At 42.7% G+C, this 22,375-nt stretch overlaps 1 protein-coding gene across 19 annotated transcripts in view; it reads right to left on the bottom strand.

The window, feature by feature from the left end:
* Positions 1 to 22,375, bottom strand: part of PTPRM (protein tyrosine phosphatase receptor type M) — an 826,562-nt gene that overhangs the window by 98,945 nt on the left and 705,242 nt on the right. For all 19 annotated transcript variants that reach the window (XM_003817914.7, XM_063597202.1, XM_055102562.3 and 16 more), the window contains one exon: positions 11,163 to 11,250. In XM_003817914.7, the coding sequence (XP_003817962.2) occupies positions 11,163 to 11,250 (88 nt within the window). The remainder of the gene's footprint in view (positions 1 to 11,162; positions 11,251 to 22,375) is intronic.

Here is a 22,375-nt window from a genome sequence, read left to right on the forward strand (position 1 = left end):
ACTCCTTTCCTCAGGTGATCTGCCTGCCTTGGCCTCCCAAAGTGCTAAGATTACAGGTGTAAGCCACCGCACCTGGCCTCTATAGCTTTCTAATAGAGGATAACAGTCATACATTATGTAGTTTATGAAGTATTTTTGTTTTAGTGATAAAATAAGGTGAACACTGATAAGTGAATCCACCTCAAGCCCAGGAGATACCTGTGTTAGCAGTGAGCGTGGGGTAAGTCTCAAGAAAGGGTCCAGTTGGGGTGGAGAATGCAGGACATGTGTTCTGCCATGGAGAGCAACAGGCTGATCATCACATGATTGCACTTCCTGGCTGAAGCAGGTCAGCACTTCTCAAGTTAATCCCTATGTCTTCCAGAATACAAGAAATAGTTAAGTATCACCATCACTCACATTAAGTCAGTGAATGTAAAAGCTAAAGAAGTGAAATGATTGGCTCTTCCAGCTCCCCCATGCTCTGCTGCTTGGACGTCTAAGAATGACTTGGCACAGAAACTGCAGATTCTTATGCGTCCTCTCTCAAACAAAGCTCTCAGATGACTATGAAAACAACAGATATAGATTGTTGGGGCAAATAAATCAGTATATGGATGCCCCTCATCATATGTTCTTGAAATATCATTCACCTTGAATCAGATGCCAATTACAAAGACAAATATGTGTCAACCACTCTTTCAGGAAAACTCAGTTATTCCTTGGGGTACTCCTGAGGCTAAATCATATCAAATTTTTATGAGGAAATGCCTCACAGACATTTCTGGCATCTGGCAAATGTGGGAGTCACTCAGACAAAGAATCCAAAGAAATGCCAATTGTCCACTGATAAGCCCTGTTCTGCAGGTTTGTTTTGAAGGCTTACCAGCTGGGAGGGGCCCTCTCTCAGGGCCAGAGTCTAGCCATTGGGGTTGAAGGGAGGAAAAAGTTTGGAAAACTCAACTGCCTAGGCATAAGATCTGTAGAATTCAATCAGTTTTGTGGTTAACAACAGGTCAATTACTAACCATGAAAACCACGGGGTCAAGACTATGAGGACTTGGTATTTCTGGGGCACACAGCCTGCTAAGTTTGAGAAGACCTGAGCTGTAGTTTTTAATTACCATCTGTATTTCTCTGCCAGCATGGGTGCTTTTCCTTGATTATTCCAAAGCCATTTCACATTCACATTTTGCAGGAAATGAAACTAACAGGGGCTTTGGTGTCCGAGACCATGATTTGATGCTGGCTCTACAACTCACATGCATCTGCACAAATTTGGAGTCCTGCTGAGCTTCACCTGTAAAAAGGGGTGACAAGGGGCTACTTTCCTAGGAGTTTTGGGAGGACCAAATAAGATAATGCATAGTATTATCAGGTGCCTGGAACACAGTACAGTTAGTTCCCCTTAAAAAAAATTACGCTGCCAGGCGCAGTGGCTCACGCCTGTAATCCCAGCACTTTGGGAGGCCGAGGCGGGCGGATCACCTCAGGTCGGGAGTTCGAGACCAGCCTGACCAACATGAAGAAACCCCGTCTCTACCAAAAATACAAAATTAGCCAGGCGTGGTGATGCGCGCCTGTAATCCCAGCTACTCGGGAGGCTGAGGCAGGAGAATCACTTGAACCCAGGAGGCAGAAGAATCACTTGAACCCAGGAGGCAGAGGCTGCAGTGAGCCGAGATCGCACCATTGCACTCCAGCCTGGGCAACAAGGGTGAAACTCCGTCCAAAAAAAAAAAAAAAAAAATTACCCCTTTTCTGTGAATAAAAGCAACATCCTTGTTGAAGTTTACCAATAAAATCTTCAAAGCACAAAGAGCCAGTATGCTTATTGGGGAACAGCAGAGCAGGGCCGAACTGAAAACTGGAAGCAGCCAATCTTTCAGGGAAGAGGAGCTGGAGATACTTTTAAAAAGGCAACAGGAGAAACGTTTGAAGACATGCTGAATGCTCTTCAATAACTTCTACAGTTTAATCTCCTGGTATCTGCTCAACAACCTATCCCTATTTCTGTGTAGTGGAGCACGGAGGTTAGGATCCCGGGCTCCCGAGCCAGAGTCCCTGTATGAATCTCAGTTATGCTGCTTTCTAGTTGTGTGGCCTTGGAGAAGTTATTTGACCTCTCTGTGCCTCAGTTTCCCCAACTGTAAAACTGGAATAACAATACTGCCTATATTATAGAGTTTTGTGAGGATTAAGTGAATTAATATAAGTAATCATTAGTAAGTAGCTGGTATACAATAAGAAGTAAGTGAAAGTTAGCTATCACTTGTCTTATTAGTGCCAATGACTTAATTCAAGACCTGATCATTTTCATCTGCACTATTTCATTTTTGCCTCTAGTTGCTTCCCTCACTAGTGAATCCATGCCAAGGACTGCTTTTCTAAAACAGACTTTTTTTCCTAACACCACCTTGGTAACCATTCAATGATATAAACAGGAGACTGAAGAATGGTGGGCAAACAAGCAAAAAATCTGATAAAATCATTCAAAAGGATTACCAGGCCTTTAATTTATTTACCTGGAAAGATCTCTGGGACATATTACAGAGTGAAGAAGAGCAGGCTACAAAGCAGCATGTCTAATAAGAGTCTATTTACATGAAATAATCAAATGCATTGGTGTACGTGTAGGTATGCACAGTGGGACAACTTGAAGAATGAGGTTTCTGCAGGGTTTATAAATCTGGAGTGATTTTTATTATCATATTTATGATTTTATGTACTACTTTAATGGTCTACAAGGTTTATATTATCTTTGTAATTAGAAACAGAATAACACATCTATTCTCATTGAAAAACAAAGAGCAAAAAAAAAGGCAACAGCTTCAAGAGATAGAAAAATAAGAAGACTGGAATGAAACATAAAAAAAATGTTAGCAGGGTTTGAATCTGGATGGTGAGATTCTGGGATATGTTCCCCAAGTTTTCCATAGTGTACAAAGTTTCTTTAATGTGTATGAATTGGAGAAAAAGAAATCTATTTGCCATGCATGACTTGAATATGATCAAAATTAAACTTGTGTTTATATCATAATCACAACTCAATGTTACCCCATCAAGAAATGTAACAAACTCTGCCACTTTGAGAAACTCCATCTGCATAAAAACGACTTGCTATTCGTCTCATATCTCTCAAAAAAAGCCTTTACTAGATGAAACAGAGAAAAGCAGATATTTTTGGGTAAGAAACAGGCACATAAAGACCTTGTCACAACAAACCACTGCTTAGCGTTGAAGAATTATAATCCGCTGAGGTTTTCCCCCTGTGTACATAGGCATGCATTGGAATGGGGTGATGCGAGATTTAGGGCAGGTCTATGCCCCACCCTACGTCTGTAAAACATGGTATTTCTGCCCTTTCCATCAGGTAACACTACGTTTAAAAATATCTCTAAGTAACTTCATATATTTTAACACTTCCATATTAAACATGACGGATATTGACAATAGTCATGCAATTTTAACTTGTGTGTGATTAGATATTCCCACAGCGGCAGAAATCGAGTGTATCACTGATAATCTTTCACCTCTAACCAATTCTTTCTCTCTGCTACATACTGGTGACATATATAAGGTAAATTGGAATCACAATTATCAAGGTAATATTTAGCCTCTGAGAGAAGGCTGGAAATTAATTTTAATTACAATTGATTTCTGCAAATAATGGATTTGCTCCTCCCGTGGCTGCATTTGGGCTGAGGATTGCTGTTGTGCTTGTTTCAAGGTAGGATCTACAGGAGACCCAGTGTGCCTGCAACTCAGGAAGTGCTTGGCACCTTACCCAGTGGAGATGCCACCTCCAGTGCAGTCTCCCTGCTTGTTTCCACCTGGTTCCCAGCTCTGCCATGCAGGTTCTGAGCAGGAAGTTTGAGTTCGATGACGGTGGCTCCATATGAACTTTCCTCTTCCTGTTGGTTTCATGTGGGTCTTGCCTTGTTTTCTAACTCTTTTTCTGACTGACTAATCCCTGTGTCAGAGCTCTCTCTTTATTCTTCAGAATCCTGGCAGGGATTTATTTATTTTACCCTATGCCTTCCTAAACATATTGTGTCCATCTGCTTCTCTCTTGCTCGTGCCCACCTGAATTTAATGCCAAAAGCTTGCTCTGCCAGTCCATTCTTACCTAACTATAAACTCTGGTTCCCTCTGTTCAGAGACACTGTTGGAGTCACTCAATTAGCAGAGAGAAGCACACTGCTATAAAACAAAATGTTAGAAAAGTGAAGCCTTCAATGTGAGCAACCAAGATTGGCTCGCTGGTTAGAAGAATCTGGGGTAGGTCCAAAGCTCCAGTCACTGATTAGTCACACCTCGTTGTTAGGAAATGGAGTAGGAGGGCATGGTAACCCACCTCAGAAGGGACCTCGTGTCCCTTCTGAGCACTACATCAGAGTCTCTGCTGTACTAGATCTACCAACAGGACACTAGCAGCACCCCTTCTCTCCATGAGACAGTGCTCCCTGCACCGCTGAGCAGTTCTGTCTCAGGACCGCCCATTATTAAAGCCCCTTTAGCTGGGTCTTGGACTCTCTATGCCCTCCTTGCTCCCTCCACAGATCACCTCCTCCTGCCAATGGCTTCTACCACCACCCATATGACCCATGAAATGGGTCACTGATTTATAATCCAGCCCAGACCCCTCTCTTTCAGATTTCACAGCAGTCTACAGAACTGTCTGCTTGGCATCTCATTTGCATGTTTCAAAAGCATCTCAATATGTCCCCAAATCAAACTCATAAGCTGCTGTTGATCTCACGCCAACCTGAGCTCCTCTCCACAGCTGGTTCCCTTCCAGTATTATCCATCCTGGATAATACTGGAAGGGAATGGCCCATCCATCCTTCCATGTGTCTACCTGTTCAACTGCCCATCATCCATCTAACCATTCATCCTCCAGTAAGTCGGAAACGCAGGAGTCATCTCTGGCTCTTCTGTCTTCCTCACCCTGTCTCCCATCCATCTTTTGGTTGGGTCCATTACTTCTTCTGAATTCATCTACTTATTTTCTTTCTAGCCAACATCATCATCGTGTCACACTCGGGCTACTGGAAATTCCTCAACAGCTGTCCCTTTCGAACCTACTTTCTCTGCAGTCAGATCTAAATTTTCCAATGAAATTTTATTAACACCCCCCCCCCAACCCCTTTAATGAAGTTTCCCTTATTCTTATAATAAAGACAAAAGTCCTCAACCTGCCCCAGAAGGCTCTGTAGGTCTGGCTTCCACCTCCCTCCTTCTCTTGCCCAACCCCTGTCCTTCCAGCTCCAGCCACCCAGCCTTCCTTTAGTTCTTCAGACCCAAGGGGCTCCCCAGCATGACAGGGTCTGTTCACATGAACCCCTCCCAATTCTGCAGCATCCTCCCTGCTCCATCCCCTCTTGTTCAGTTGTTTTCCATGTCCCATCCTCAGGGAGGCCTTCCCATACCTCCTCACTCAGTCCCCACGTTGTGAGTTCTCACGGTACCATGATAACTCCTTCTGTGCCCTTAACTTGAATTTTATTTTGTAATCATTTACATCACCCCCTTCTCCCCCATGAAATCTTCCAGGACCATCAGCTTCAGGAGGGCAGATGCCCTGTCAGCTCTTGCTCCTGTGGTCACCCCAGAGTCCCTGCATCTCCCACCTCTGCCCCTACCCCACTCCCGCTGCTCTGGCAGCACAGCCTTCCCTGCTGTACCGGCCACCTGGGCGGCCACACTCCTCTGTCTTCTCACCTGTTTCAAGTCCTGGTTGGCATCTCATCCCCTCAGGGAGGCTTTTCTTGACCGCAATCTAAAAACATCACTCACCCTGACCAATCTCCATTCCTTGCTTCATTTTCCTTGCTGGGTGCTCACCTCCTAACATGGGTGTTACACCCTGCACTCAGCAATTGCTCCTGTCTTCCCCACAAGAAGGTGCAGCACGACACCAGCATGGCATCCTGTCTGCTTTGTTCCCTGCTCTGTCGCTGACACCTAGAATAGTGCCTGGTGTATAACAGGCACTCAGCAAATATCTGTTGAAAGAATGACTGTGGTTTGGCACAGTGCCTGGCACATGGCAGATCAATATATACTTGTTGAATAAAGATCAGAAGAGAGGAGGAAGGGAGCCTGGGAAGCTTCTGCAGATTCTGGCTCATTATCTCCAATTGCCAGTCCCTAGAAAGAGGAGCCGGCTGCAAGGGGGCTGCCTCGTTAGCAGGGAGATTTGGTGTGTGCCTTAAGCTTAGAGTTAATTATAATTAGGAACTGTTGAGAGTATTAGGAGGGCTATGCTTGTGTGTGGAGGGGCGGTAATGGTGGGTAGGGTGTTGGTTTATATTTGGAAGGGGCTAGCTCAGCAAATTTATAGTGTAAATAAGGGAAAAGTTAACTTACTTAAGAGCAAAAGCCAATAAACAGTTTTAAGGACCATTAAAACTATTTTATATGCAAACACTGCTGCAAAAACAATGAATGTGATCATTACACCACTTCTGTGTTCTTTGAAAAGCACTAACAAGAATCTCTAAGATATGCTGACTGAATTCCCAATTCCTTATCCTAGTTAGTGGTGTTATCCCAAGTCCGAGGCTCTAGGAAGCAGACTTTACAGGCAGTGGAACTGACTTTTCTACAGTTACATAATTTTTAGGCAGGGGATGGTAATACTATTCACTATGCCCATAAAGAAACAGCCACTATGTACGTGTGAGTCATGATGTATGTGTGGGTCATTATGTGTGTGTGGGTACAGGAAGCAACAGCAAACTAGAGGAAGGGGTAACATGGATACCCAGGGAAGGGCTTCAGGACGCCATGGAAGGTGAGAGGAAGATTAGGAGGCTGGGCAGAGAAGTCTCTTTTTGACACTGTCCCTAGAAAGATACAAAAATAACACAACCCAGTAAAGAAACACTAAAAGAGCACTGGAAGGGATGGGATAGAGGGCAGTGGGGGCTAGAAAACGTAGCCCCAGAGGTCATGGGTAAATGACAGCCCACCGCAATGCCCGGAAACAGAAGCCAGAGTCCCGCCTGGGCAGAAGTGGGCCACTGCACATAGACGTGCTCACCAGTAAGGAGCAGGATGGTCCCTGAATTACCTACCAGCTCATCACTTGGATCTGAGACTTCAACATGCTGATTTTTTTTTTTTAATGAAGTAATGAATCTGCTAAACTCAAGAGGAGTAACACAGAAGTAATGAAGAAGTGAGATTTTTTTTCAGGTAACAACGATCAATGTTCTTTTAATGTGGCATTTCTGTTCATTTCCACAACACGTGATCTTGACAGGAAATTCTGACATTGAGAAGGCTCACGACTCACCCAAGGTCATTGAGCCAGTATGTGGTAGGACAAGGACTCCAAACTGTTCCTCCTATCTCCAAACCCTATGACCTTCTCTTTTGCCTGAGAGGTCTTTTCCTGATTAGTCTGCCGCTCATCCACTCACCCTTCTCCTGCAAGTCCCCAGTGGTGTCCTCACAACACATTCTCCATTTATTTATGGACCTGAGATCTATTATTTCATGCATGTCTTATCCTGATCTGGCCACAGACTGCAAATTCATGGTGGTAGGAGGTAGATTTAAACCCATCCCGCCTCTGACAACATTGTGCCAGACACACAAATCACATCTGATACCTCTGTTTGGGGTGCTGAAAAAATTGATCCCAAGTTCAGGGTCCTGAGAGTTGAAAACTATCCTGGTGGTAGAAATGTGCCCTGGGGGGTAAGAAAAAGTTCCCCTTGTGGAATCTGTTCTTCACTAAACCAGGAGTCAGAAAACTACTGTTTATGGGCCAAAAGTAGCCCACTGTCTGGCTTTGAAAAAAAGTTTCCCTGGAACATAGTCAGACCCATCTGTTTCTGTATTGTCTGTGGCTGCTTTTGCATGAAAACAGCAGAGCCAAGAAGCTGAACTGAGACTGAGATTGGCCTTTAAAGGCTAACACATTTACTACTGGACCCTTTACAGAAAAAAGTTTGCCAACCCCCTGCACTAGACTGTAACTACTAGGAGGGCAGTATCTTGTGTTTTATTATCTTCCTTTTTTTTTTGAGACCTCTGGAGTCTTGCTCTGTTGCCCAGGCTGGAGTGCAGTGGCATGATTGGCTCACTGCAACCTCCACCTCCAGGTTCAAGCAATTCTCTTGCCTCAGCCTCCCGAGTAGCTGGGATTACAGGCACATGCCACCACGCCCAGCTAATTTTTGTCTTTTTAGTAGAGGCAGGGTTTCACCATGTTTGCCAGGTTGGTCTCAAGCTCCTGACCTCATGTAATCCGCCCGCCTCAGCCTTCATTATCTTTTTATAGCAGTGCCTCCCACAGAGTCTGGCAAAAAGAAAGTGATGAATAAATATTTACTGAATGAAGAGATGGATTATTGGACCCTTTTAAGTACATACTCTCTGTCCAGCTGTGACGAGCAATGGGTGCATGAACAGAATTCAGTGTTCCTGTGACAAGCAGCTGTACACCAAATACCCACACGGGCCAAGTGGAGACAAATGGGCAGGATCTCTGGAGGTTTAAAGGAGAAAATCTGCTTGGAATGTGGTGGGGAGCCTGCAGACGTTTTATAGAAAGGAAACAATCAATACAGGGCCATCCTCATGTTTGCCTGCCTCCGCCTCCTGAGTAGCTGGGACTGCAGGCACGCACCATCACGCCCAACTAATTTTTAAAATTTTTTTATAGAGACAGAGTCTTGCTTTGTTGCCAAGGCTGGTCTCCAACTCCTGGCCTCAAGCAATCCTCCCACCTCAGCCTCCCAAAGTGCTAAGATTACAAGTATGAGCCACCACACCTGGTGAAAACCAAGCCAGTGGGACCAGTCATCCCAGCACCCATCCAGCAGTGGTTATAAAAGCTGCTCCTGGGTTGGAATCCTGCCTCCATACCTTATTAACTGTGAAACTCTTTAACTCTCTTTATCCCTCAATTTCCTCACCTGTAAAATAGATACAAAAATATTACCTATTTCGTGGTGTTGTTAGTGAGCAAGTTTCTATGTGCAAAGTGCTTAGAGTAGTGTCTGGCATATGTAAGTGCTCAGCAAATGCTAGCTTTTTTCACTCATGATTCAAAAATATATCTCAGTGTCTCCATGAGGAGGTACTAAACTATACATTGGGAAGAAGCAGACTCAATGTTGTATTGGAGAAAGGCTAGCTGGATCTCTCAGCATACCCAAGGCTACATCCCTTGACATTCATTGCATTCTGTATGCTCAGCACGAGGCCACATCAGTGATGCCACAATGATGAGGTTATAGGCTCAGCAATGTCCCTTCCACTTGGTATGGGAAGGGGATTCCCCACTTCACTTCCAAGACTCTCTGTGAGTTTGTTGCAGAGCTGAAGGGACTCCTGGAAAGGATCTCATAGCCATCAGGAGAAATCTGAATTCTTCTAACAGCGCAAAGCTTCAGTGGGCTCCCAGAGAAAATGAAGGAACTTGGAAGGGTCTAGATAGACCAAGAAACCATGTTTTCCTTCTTTGAGCCTCTAGAACACTGTGTACCAGGCTGCAACAAAACCCTGTGTCACGGCGCTGGACTACTGCCACAGCGATCTGACTGCCCGGTTGGGTTTGTCCTGGGGACAGGGGCACCATCTCATCTCCATGGCCTTCCATGGCCTTTGCGTCCTCAGTGTCCAGTATCAAGAATGCATCCCACAAGTGTTGATGGGATCCACTGAGGAGTAATCAACCCTAGACCTCAGGACAGCATCTCCTACCTACAAAGGACTGTGACATGACCACTCCAATGCTACTAAATACAGCACGCTCTAAAACCAACCTACAAAACACATGAAGCTAGCATTTATACCTGGCAACACTGGCGATCTGGCTTTCTTGATGGCCGGAGGGAAAGCAGCATGTGCTCAGCTGGGACGTTTTGTGTCATATGTAAGCTCCACTCTACCCCCCCAGTTTCTTTTTCTACAACACACGGAAATCTGTGCTGCCCTATGTAGTAGCCACTAGCCTCATGGGCTGTTTAAATTAAAAATAGTTAAAATTAAATACAATTTAAAATTTATGTTGTCAAACTCTTGAACAGCAAAAACAAGAAATAAAGTAAAATTCAGTTTCTCAGTCGTACGGCCATATTCCAAGTACACAGTGCAGCTGCTCCTATGTGGCTCATGGCTACCGTCTGGGACAGCATAGACACGAAACATTTCTGCAGTCACAGGAAATTCTGTGGGCAGCACTGGTAGACAATCTGTACTGTCACACTAAGAAATGTGAACTCAGGCAAAGACAGTTTAACAGCACTTTCACAATCAATAAAGCTAATAGATTGCTCCTCTGGAATAACCAAACCTCCCAAGTTTGTTCTCTCGTAAGAAATGAGACACGAGGAGCGAGATGTTCTCTTGGCCTAATCTGCATTGTTGTGTTGTTTTTTAAAATTTATGTATCTTTATAAATAGTATTAATTACGTTAGGCGACTACAGCGGGCCTGTCAGTGCCTTGATGCAGTCATGGATGACGGAGAGCAGTTTAGTGTGGGGGATGGATAGTGCGGGCCCTGGGAGAAGGGGTTTCATCAATCTAGCGCGTGTCTCAGCATTGCTACAGAACATTAATGAGGCTGGGCTCGACTTAAAAACCATCCAAGGCATTACGGGTTGGTAACATTCAGTTTCACAGGCACTGGGAATGTCTAAGCTATAATCCTAGCTCTTTTGCTAATGAGTGTTGTGATATGGGGAGTATCATTTAACTTCTGAGTTTCAGTTTCCTGTCCTTAAAATGGGGCTATTACTGACCTACCTAACCCAGTGTCCACAGGATTAATGAGTTAATGTTTGCCAAGAACTCTGAGCTCTTTGCATTAAGGCAAGCTGTGCATCATTATTTCCATTCATTCTCACGTAGCAGCTGGGAAACATTAGGACTATAATGTTTACTCCATCCAAAATGCATTTTCCTTCTCAGCATCTTAACGTTACCTGTGTTACCCAAACCTTAAATCTAAAAGGAAAACAGGGCCCACGACAACAGTACAATGATGAAGTGGGGGTAGACAGTTATTCCTTTCTTTAGTACGAGCGTTAACACCAGCTGTTCTAGAAGGATGAAGGAGGTAATTGCACTGTAAATTTCCTCTGTATGAGCCTGGTGGTCAATCTTACTAGATGAGAAAAGGAAGTTCTACAACAGCACAATGACACTGTTGACACTTACATGCAATGATATTCCCGTATCTGTTCTTCATTCTGTTCTCATCTTTCTTAGCCGAGTCCCATGGTGCAGACTGCCCTTCAAAGAAGCTCTAGAAGGAAAGTGAGACTGAGAATTACAATTTGGCGCAGTAAACAGAGGGATCTTAACGATGGAGGATGCTCTTAAAAAACGTAGAACAAGGGTCAAGAAGGAAAGAATGCCGACAGAAATGAGACAAGGGATTATTACACTACATTTATATTTTAAATATTTCATTTAGCTTTTTCTAAACTTTGTTTTCCTTTAGTTAGTACCTTACAAATACAGGGATGGAGGCTGAAGAGTGAACCCACAATTTCTCTGTATAACCGAGTAAAAATGGTCACATGTTCATCCCCATCTCACCTGAATATTTAATACAGAAAAATTAATGTTTCACTCAATTTCTTAATTATATTGTCATTTTTCAATATTCTTGTAAGAGATACAGTGATGTCTTTTTCTCCCTAATTGCTAATTGAAGAAAGGTTATTTTTGGTTAAAACATGAGAGTAAGTAAGCTGAGACTTCATGACTTCCAGGCTAAAATCCTGTAATAAACTCTGCCAAAGTTTTCTCTTCATTTTAAATGGAGTTTAGATGTCCATTTATTTAGGGATTTGGCACTATGATGCCTGGAGTCTTTAATCTTCAGGTTATTCAATTTTTTTTGTTCAAGTTGTAATGAAAATGTCCCCTACTCAGTGGACAAGTAAAAAAACAAATGTGTGTCTTTATTTCCACTTTAGTTCACACTACATTTTACCTTTATGTGGTCAACTATGTGAGGAGGTTATGGGAAAAGGATGGAAGTGAACAGGATTCAGTAAAGCTATTTCTCGTTTTTGCCATGGTACTCACATACTTCCTGGCACCCACTGGGAAGGAAGACAGAGGGAAAGAGGAAGAGATGAAGGGTGAGCAGATGAATGAGAGCACCATTTGGGAACGCTTTGGGGCCAGAGAACATGGCATTAGGGACTCATGTCCTCAGATGTGCTCCAGGGTGGCTTTCAAGTTCTCTCCCAAACAGAAGCTCTTCCTTCCTCCCCGGTCTCCATCTCACCTGTGGTGTTCAGCCGTCTTGGCCATTTCCACCATTTACAATATTTTCAGATTAGTCTGTCGCTAGGTAGAATATATTTATTCCTTTTTATGGGTCCAACTCTCCCCCATGAGGTAAACTGTTGCTTAGCACTGCTGCAGTAGGACACACTGCTCGCAGACACCACGGGGTGTCTGTGCCCCACTCTGCCTGCCTGTGTGCTGCATAGTATTCTGACCACTAAGTGGACAGTGCCTGGCATCCTCTGTTGTTTCTGTGTCTGTCTCTGCCACCAGGCTGTGGACTCCCTGAGAGTGGGAGCTATGTGTTCATCATTTATGTTTGGAATCCAGTAATTAGTTACATAGTTTGTCAAGTCCATGCCTTTTCTGTGGCCTGGTGGATATGGACACTGCTGTTACCATACAACCGAGCTTGCATCAGAGACTGGCTGGAGAAGACCCTAGCCCCAGGTCTGTCCTGCCCTCAGGCTTCAGATCTTGTCCTCTGTACATCCACCCAATAAAACAGTTGAGCAACACCATTTTAAAACACAACACAGAAGATTGAAAAAAATAACACTACAAACCTAAGAGTTAAGAGGTTTAATCTGCTCATCTTAAGGTCCCTTAGTCGTGATCATAGGCAACACTTTATTATCATAATAGTTTTTACCTTATATTTATCATTTCAAAAACATGGTAGGATCAGATGTGCTATATATGAACAGATGTATTAACAGACTCATACTATGCATCGCTAGTTGAAGAGTGATATGGTTTGGCTGTGTCCCCACCCAAATCTCATCTTCAATTGTAGTTCCCATAATCCCCATGTGTTGTGGGAGGGACCTGGTGGGAGGTAATTGAATCATGGGGGTGGTTACCTCCATGCCGTTCTCCTGATAGTGAGTTCTCATGAGATGTGATCGTTTTATAAGCGGCTTTTCCCACCCTTCACTCGGCACTCTTCCTTGCTGTCACGAGGTGAAGAAGGACGTGTTTGCTTCCCCTTCTGCTGTGATTGTAAGTTTCCTGAGGCTTCCCCAGCCCTGTGGAACTGTGCATCAATTAAACCTCTTTCCTTTATAGACTACCTGGTTTTGGGTATTTCTTTTTTCTTTTTTAATTTGAGACAGAGTCTCACCCTGTCACCCAGGCTAGAGTGCAGTGGCACGATCTCAGCTCACTGCTACCTCTGCTTCCTGGGTTCAAATGATTCTTGTGCCTCAGCCTCCCGAGTAGCTGGAATTACAGGCATGCACCACCACGCCCAGCTGATTTTTGTATTTTTAGTACAGATGGGGTTTCACCATGTTGGCCAGGCTGGTCTCGAACTCCTTACCTCAAGCGATTCACCCGCCTTGGGATTCACCTGCTGGGATTACAGGAGTGAGCCACTGTGCCTAGCCTTGGGTATTTCTTCACAGCAGCATGAGAATGGACTAATACAAAAAGTAAAACCCTGTATGATACAGGGCAAATACAAACATTTTCAGGTTATTAATAAATTAACTCAATACAAATACTATCATTAAAAATCGCTAGTTGATTCCATCTAGAACAAGACCTTTATATAATCAGGGGATTTATTCAAACATGTAGCTTCTATTCTGCTACATAACATGCATTTAAAAATAGCTTCAGGGATTTTAAAGTCAGATACTCTTTTTCTGAATACTGTCTTTGTTACTCTATGAATGACAATAATTTTATAGTTGAGTAATAACTACTATTTGACTTCCAAAAATTTAATTCCACTTTGAGTTTGTCATGATTAATTACCAATTTCACTTCCCTCTGCCTTTTCCACCCATCTAAAAAGTTCTCAGATTTTGTTTTTTGTAGGAAGATGGAAGAAGAAAACTGACTTTGAGACCTTGAAGTCTTCCAGTAAATCCACAGCCTCAACTCATACAGAAAATGCCCCTAGATTCCCTGAGCCTTCACGTGGGGACCCGAGCCACATGAGGGTCCCTGCCCTCTCTGGACACACAGAGGCTCCCTTGTGGGGAATGATGCTCACATCACAGCTGTGTTTCTTCAGCATTTGTGGTTATCACAGGACTGCCAATAGCCCTTGTATTTAAAAATAGTTATTTTAGTTGTATTATTTTCATTTAATTGGTGACCAAGAAACAGACACAAATCAACAAATGAAATAATAACCAATTGTACTACATTTGAGCACTACAGTTCCCAGAATGTTTTCCTACAGATGGGGCCCAAGTTTTATCCATCTCTGAGCACTTATTATGAGAGCATCAAAAGTATGTGCAGATGAATGAGTCCATCCTCTCACCTGATCCTCACTGGAGGAGAGGACATGAGCTGTCCCTTACAGCTGAGGGACATGAGATGAAGACAGACACCTCAACATCTTCTAACACAACATAGATCCGAAGTCAGTGTTTTCTGACTCTTTATCCACTGCTTTTTCTCTACCACTCTTACCCCAATGACCTTGAGAAGAAAACACTATTAAGTCAACTTAAATACACATGGCCAACAATTGTTTTCCATGCCAAGATTATCTCTGCTTGTCTCTGAAAGAATGTTTACAACAAAAGAATATAAAAAATGTCATCTAAATTTTAACTATTGATTACTTTTATAAAACAGAAATTTTTCTTCTCATACATGATATGTGTTCATTGCATGGAAGCCACTGCAGGAAAAGTTCAACTTCTTGCAATGAGCCTCCCAACTTCTTATCCAGGAATTACATGAATCACTATAAATGGCAAAATGTGTTTTTTAAAAACCAAAACAAAATTAGAAATGCTCTGAGGAAAAGGTCAGATAACTAGTGCCTCCATAGATAAATGTCACTGTCTCCTGACTCCATACAGATAGGGTGATGGTGTCTTGCATTCTCCGTAAGTGTTCCTTCAATTATATAGCCAATTTCCCCATGGATACATTTGGATTATTAAGACCACGTGTCCTTATCCCTGGCTTAGAAAATAAGTAATAAACCTATGGGAGCCCAGAGAGAAAAGGGAAAGGCTTTCTAGATTGGTTGCCTTGGCTTTTATTTCCTTTTGTTATGGAGACTAAAAATGTTTTTTTCCTAAGATGGATCCAGTTTTGAATGTTATGGCTTTTTTCTAGCATATACGTTCAGGATATCTGAGAAAATATTTACTTTAGACTCCCTCTTATGCCTAAAGTGAGACAAAAACCAATTGTTTAAATTTTTAGTTAGAAAATAAAACTTCATCTGTAGCTCTGGAGCCACTGAATATTCAGAGAAGCCATGATACGGTACGATCTCTCAGACTGTGTGCCCCTGGTTGCTTTCCTGGCTAACAATTCTCAGGGCAAGTACAGTAACTGGGATAGGAACACTGCCGTCAGTACCTTAGAATACTGCTTCATGTCTAGTTTGCAGCCGGGACTGCCACAGATGTGCAGCTGCAGAGGTGGCAGATATACTTCCTTTATTCTTCCTTCCCTAGAGAGACTGAGGATTCTCTTAACGACCCTGTGAGTCCACCCTCCTTCCTTTTTTTTTTTTTTTGGAAGACCATGAGATGGGCATAATCACTAATAAACACAACAGTAAAATGTGCCTGGGGAAAATCAAATAACATTGGGTTATGTGTAACTTTACTATGCAATTATTCTATTATGTTCCTTTTCACATACTTTTTTACTTTTAAATATCTTTTAATAAATTAAGCAAAGTCAATGCACATTTTATAAGATGTTCGCCTGTGCATTTTTCTTTGGGCAAGAATAAAAGGTTCTTTAGCTATCTTTTTTATCTTTAAGAGGTCAAAAGTTACACATGTTCTTTTAAAATTACAGAAATTGAATATTGAATGCTTTAAGAAGAATTCTACTCTGAACCAATATTCTTGGGAAGTAATCACCAAATAATTTATATTGTAGAAAAGAAGGTTCCTCTCAAACTTGTTGAAAGTAAAGACAATCAGGTTTTGAATCCTCCCAGTGCAATAGAAAGCAAAGAATTTTGTTCTTCGGAGTAAGGATTTTCGAAGCATATGCCAACGACTGGCTTCTGGTCTCTGGGAGGAAATTTTGCTTATCTTCACCTTGCATCTTTCTACGCCTGAGACAAATCCTTACATTCAAGTTTAAGCACAACCTCCAACTCCTCCTCTAACTCTCACCTCAGAGTCTTCCCTTGACAGAATTATGTTCAGGCTTGCTAAAATCAAATTCGACCAAAGCTCAGGCATAATTTTGAACAAGAGGCCCAATGAGAGAGAGCAGGAGGGATGGCTGAGGGAGCCAAGGCTAAAAGCATCATTTAGCCCCTGAGGCCATCCCATCTGCAGAGCAGCAACTTAAGGACAGGTGTGCGAGGCAGGCAAGGATGGCCCCTGCTCCCAGCACAAGTTTTATAGGTGGGATTTTGAATATAATATGCACATTTAGGCAATATTTAGTGTTTAGGGCAGATTTTAAATATGCAGGTATAATTCAACACACCAACTATGAACTTCCTATTATGGAAAAAACACTAGATGTATTTTTGGGATTTAAGTTAATGGTCTCACTGCACCTTCTGTTAGAATTTTCATAAATATACTTATGCTTTTATTCTACTTAAAATGTAATTAAAGTGTTTCCTCTGACTACCTTAGCTCATATATACTGCGAAGAGGCAGCAGACCTGGGAACCACTCTGAAAGAGTAATAAGTCTCCAAAACAATAAAAATGAAACCAGGCAAGCTCCAGTGAATACCAATGACTTCCCCACTTGAAGATGCTGTACTCTCCATGGGCACAGAGCAGAAGGAAATTGAACATCCTGCATACTGTCATTTTTTTCTGAAGAGGAAACATGTTTTTGTGATTTAATAACCTCCTTCCCCACCCCTCATACCGCCACCATTTTCCACAGGATATAATTATACATCTCAGTTGCCCACCTCAAGAGAACATTACTCCAAAACGATGCAGTCTGTTAAAAATGCCACAACTCCTAGATATTAAAAAAGGAGAAAAAAAATCCTATTCAACAGAAAAGCTGCCAGAAAGAAAGGGATGCAGGTCAAGGCCGTACATAATGTGCAGTATGTTTTCAGGCAGTGCAGGGTCAAGTTTTTTAGATGCTTCTGAAATAAAATTTTTCCTCCCTTTCTCATATGAATAAAATTGTGCATGTAAAATGACTAAAATCATCACCCTGAAAGAGGAAAGATGAACTCACTGGGGCATGCAAAGTCTGTGAAATTTCTTTGTTTTCTGCTCAGACTTCTCTTCTGGTGCTTCGAAGCATCGCATTTTATTAGATCCCATATAAACTATTTATTGCTATAGCACTAAAGCAACTGAAGACACCTAACTTTGCCTGGTGGGCCACAAAGCAGAGTGCCCCAGAAGTTCAGGCACAGTGATGGCAATGGTCACTGGTCACTGTCATTCTCCAGTGTCCTGAACAAAGGCAGGCAAAAGGAGCATGTGATGCTTCACGGGTAAGAGAGGTGAGGGTTGGGTGAAAACAAGAATCTAGACACACGAACTAGGTTTCTAAACAAACCGAAATCTAAATGTGAACATTCATTGATCTTTTAAAGAAGCTGCTAATCTCTGGCCACTTTTTATTGCAACTTAATCCAATGTGAAATTGTGCAGAATTTTTCTGTTTTGCAGGATTCAGAGCAGCCATCATGATCTCGGCAATTGTTATCGTACAATTATCTTCCTTTACCTAATAGCTCTTTCTCTTTTGATAATGGGATTGAGGTTTGCCGCATATATATATATATATATATGCACACACACACACACACACACAAGGTTTTCATGCCTATAAACAGTCCCCATGATGTCTGACTGAGCTTTAGAATATGTTTCTTATTCTATTGAATATTACTCTGTATGAGGGATTTTACAAGTGCCTTTTCCACAGCAATGTCATATATTTCCTGTTGATCCATACATGCTTATGAGGTTTGTGAAGCTCTATTGGGGGGTGAGCATTTTAATCCTGTTGTATAGATAAGGAAATTTAGTATGAAAGACATTGAGTGGCTCCCCTGAAATCACACAACTGGTAAACAGAAGAGCTGGGACCCAAGCCAAGGCCATTCCACTCTGAACTTAGTGCGCCTCCATTTGGCCTCAAAACTGGCTCAGAACCTGTGGCTTTGTGCCTGATGCATTGCACTGTGCATGTGGCACTCTGAAGTCACCCTGGCCATGGGTCTTAAGCCACCAAGGATTTCTGGTTACCACGTTTTATGGAATGAGCCAGTTCAGTGGCACAGTCCTATCACCACCTGCACAGCGATGCTTCCTGGTGATGTGAGTATGAACACCCTGGAGGGACCCTCAATCAAGTTGCCTTTCTTTCTCTTCAAATTTGCTCAATTTCAAAAGTCCCCTTTCTTCCCACCTTCAGAAGCACTGTGGTAGTCAGCTCCCGCTAATGAAGTGACACAGCCCTCAAGAGCATTGGAGCAGAAATAAGTTGAGAACCATTGATCAAGTGGCAAGAGCAAAAAAACATATCCTTCAAGTGAGTGACAAGGGGAAATAGTCATGAAAACAGTAACTGCAGAGTGTTCACGGCTGCTGAACATTCCTTGGACAAGGCCAATGTTCTGTGGGATTATAGAGACTGACGCAGAATAAGGTGGCTCCAAAAAGGAGATGATTTTGATATAATTGGGGTGAGTGTCAGTAGGGCATTAATTGTAAGAAGCAGACGGTGGGTGTTAGGGGATATTCAACCCTTTCTTGGCCGGCACTGCTCTTTTCTTTTGTTCCCTAGAAAACAGTTTAATAACAGAGACCTACATCCTCAGCCATGCCTGGGGCTCCCCCTTATCTGGAATGTCTTCTCGAGGCTGGGTGCCTCTGTCATGTTGCCAATGATGAAGCTCTCAGCTGCATTTCAGGGAGTCCTTGTTTCTTTGGCACCCCCCTTCAGGGGCTCTCAAGGGCTCATCACAAGAATATTTCATCAGTTTGGAAGTCAAAGCCTGCATTTCCAGATTACTTCTTCCTGCAAGAGTCTCTGCTGCTTCTTATGGAATGAGGATGGTGTCCTGGAGAAGCTGGACCAAAGGGTTTCTATGTGTTTAGATTTATTACATAAAACTTGGTCAAAGCTGACTTTTTTGAGTTGCCTATCTCTTGATTCCCATGTATATCAATGAGATCAATCTTTGAAGATTCTGGAACTTGGATCTGCCCCTGTTCTCACTGCAGTGCCCTTGCAAACCCAAAGAGGCCATGGTAATTTAATGGGGTGTCAAAATAGTGATGTCAGTGAGCAATCTGTCACAGGTCCCCCAAAGAGGACTGCTCTGTTTTAGAGGCAGCTGAAAGTATCTGTGTTTCTATAAGTCATGCTGGGCTTAGGTCCTGTCTCCAGGATTGTCACCCCAAATTTCAGAGAGACAGTAATTTTCATTTTGCCTCTGATGCAGATATTGCCAGAGTTTGGGATGTTCACACTACTCAAGAGCTGTAATTTCCTCCACCTCTGCACCTGACTTTGACAGTGAGCCTGTGCAAATGTGCCCAGATCCTTAGAGAGCAATAAGAATACCTCCTTGGAAAAGGCATCTTGAAAACATCTAGAGAGCAGATGGATGTTTTTGTGGAAATTCAGCTGCTCCCTTCCTTTGGAGAGCAGCCTCCAACCCATCTCTTGCCTGCATTATTGCAGTAGCTTCCTGACTGGTCTCTTTGCCACCCTCCAGTTTATAAACTTGTCCCAGAGTAAGCTGTTATAAACATACCAGGGCACCTGTCACTTTCCTATTTGAAAACTGAGCAAGTCTCCCTCCTGACACCATGGCCACATGAAGGGCGGTGAGACTCAACATGTGTGACACACCCAGCATGCAGCCAGTGCTCCATCAGGCCACCTGTTACTATTCTCATTCTAATATGAAAACCTGAGACCTTGATGACAGTACATCCTTACTGACTTGACTGCCAGTTTTTGCTGTTGTCTCCAAGAAAATTTTTTCCAATTTTTCCTCCCATGTCTGTATTTTTCCTTCACTGACTCTATATAGTATTTGGAAGTTGGGTGGGGGTTTTATTCTTGTCCCTCTTTTCTCTTTTTTTTTTAAAGCAAACATCCCTTCCTGGTATTTCTTGGAGAGCTGTGAAGTTTTAAATGTCCTCACCTCAGAAATCAGAGCACATAAACTCCATCAAATGTGACTGAAAATCTAAGGATACTTTTTTTTTTTAAAGAGATGACAGGCTTGGAAATGAATAAGTATAGCAGAAAAAGGAATTTTAATGTGATATTTGTGACTCTTTTTTTGACACCTATTAATTTATAAAACCCATCAGCACAATTCCCAGGCTCTTCCTGCAATACTTAAGTCATGGTAACTAAAGATCAAAATTTAGAACGGATAATTATTTTAGAAATTTAGAAAATAAGGTTAGAAATATCTTTTAAAACAGTTTAGCGAAAAATGATTACATCTCAATTTACTCTGCCAGAAAGTTCAATGCCTACTCTTAAAAGCAAACACTTGTATGGAACTTTATAACCCAAAGTTATCTGTAGAGTCATAGAGGCTCTCCTTTTATTTAAAGACTGACTTTTAGCCAAATGTCATATCTTACTGAAGAATGTGAATACTCTCACTTTAGATCACATGGATTACTTCTTGTAAGGGAAGCCTTGGCAGTCAGCCTTAGTCTACAAGAGTAAATATGAGATTCTAAATAAGTGAAAACAATGAGCCTGCACTGGTATGGAGCAGAAATCCCAGCATGGCGGAAGTTTCCACGTGGTGCTGATCACTCATCTGTAGAGTCAGAGGTGGTTACAGCCACCCTTGGGAATCCTGGAAGAACAAATTCACCTCTCAAAACAGAGAGATCATCATCTTACAGTAGGTCTTGGGTGAATGTCGTAGTCATCTGAATGTACTCCCTTGAAACGTTACTCATTTCACTAATGTGATTTGAAATTGGGAAGTTGCAACTAGCAGATGGGAAGGAGCAAATGAGAATCCCTAGAGGCAAGTGACAAAGGCAGTCAGGAGGACTCAGCAGCAACTCACGAGGTCTTTCCAAATTTTAGTCACTCATGTACACCTTCACCACTTCCCTCATCCCCTCACCACTTCCCTCTGTTATTGAATGATGTAAATTTAACTCGTGTATATGCAAATACATTTACAGTACTTGCAAATGAAATTTCGCATCATTTTTGAGACAAAGTCTCACTCTGTTGCCCAGGCTGGAGTGCAGTGGTGTGATCTCAGCTCACTGCAGCCCTTGACCCCGAGCTCAAGTGATCCTCCTGCCTCAGCCTCCTGAGTAGCTAGGACTACAGGTACACACAACCATGCCCAGCTAATTTTTGTATTTTTTATAGACACGGGTTTTCATCATGTTGCCCAGGCTGGTCTCGAACCCCTGGGCTCAAGGGATCTGCCCACCTCAGCCTCTCAAAGTGTTGGGATTACAGTCGTGAGCCACCACGCCCAGCCAAGCCAAGAACTCTTTCCTCAGGTAAAGATAATAGAAAAAGTCGAGACAACAAAAACGAAGGAATAGCATCCAATCCAGCCAGGCAGTGCTGCTTGACTACTTCGGAGCCTGAGGCCAGGCCCTTCTTTGGCTGAGAGAGAACGCTTGCCTCAAACCAAGGTTCCCTGGCGAATCAAAAGTATTGAAAGACAACTAACGGGAAAGCCAATCATTTTCTCACCTGCAATTCAGCACAGCTTATTCCCCATGAGTGGGCCTCCTAAAAATCACCTTGTACATCATCAGTTGTTTGCATCTCACACTTGGGGAAAACTGAATTCACTGTCTCATCTTGGCTTAAGTGGTGCTGAGGCAAAAGAATGAGATGTAGGACCAGAAGATTTGGGCTTAAATCCCAGCTCTGACTGATTCCTAACTGTGTGACCACAGGTAGGTTACTGAATTTGCTTTTTAATGTTTACAGTAGAATTTTTATAATTAAATTGTTTAACAGGATTGCTTTCTGTATTAAAACCTGTGAAAGTCAGTGGAAAAAACCATGTTGGCTTGCACATATGAAGTGCCACTGAATTGGCATGTTATTAGTAGAATGTGTAGAACTTGTAGAATGTTGATGGAAATGCACATATCATTAGAGTCACAAACATCTCTGTCCTCCCCAGACTATAAACTCCACAAGGGAAGGGGCTGAGTCTTC

This window comes from Pan paniscus, chromosome 17, assembly GCF_029289425.2.
Source record: "Pan paniscus chromosome 17, NHGRI_mPanPan1-v2.0_pri, whole genome shotgun sequence".
NCBI classification, from domain to species: Eukaryota; Metazoa; Chordata; class Mammalia; order Primates; family Hominidae; genus Pan; species Pan paniscus.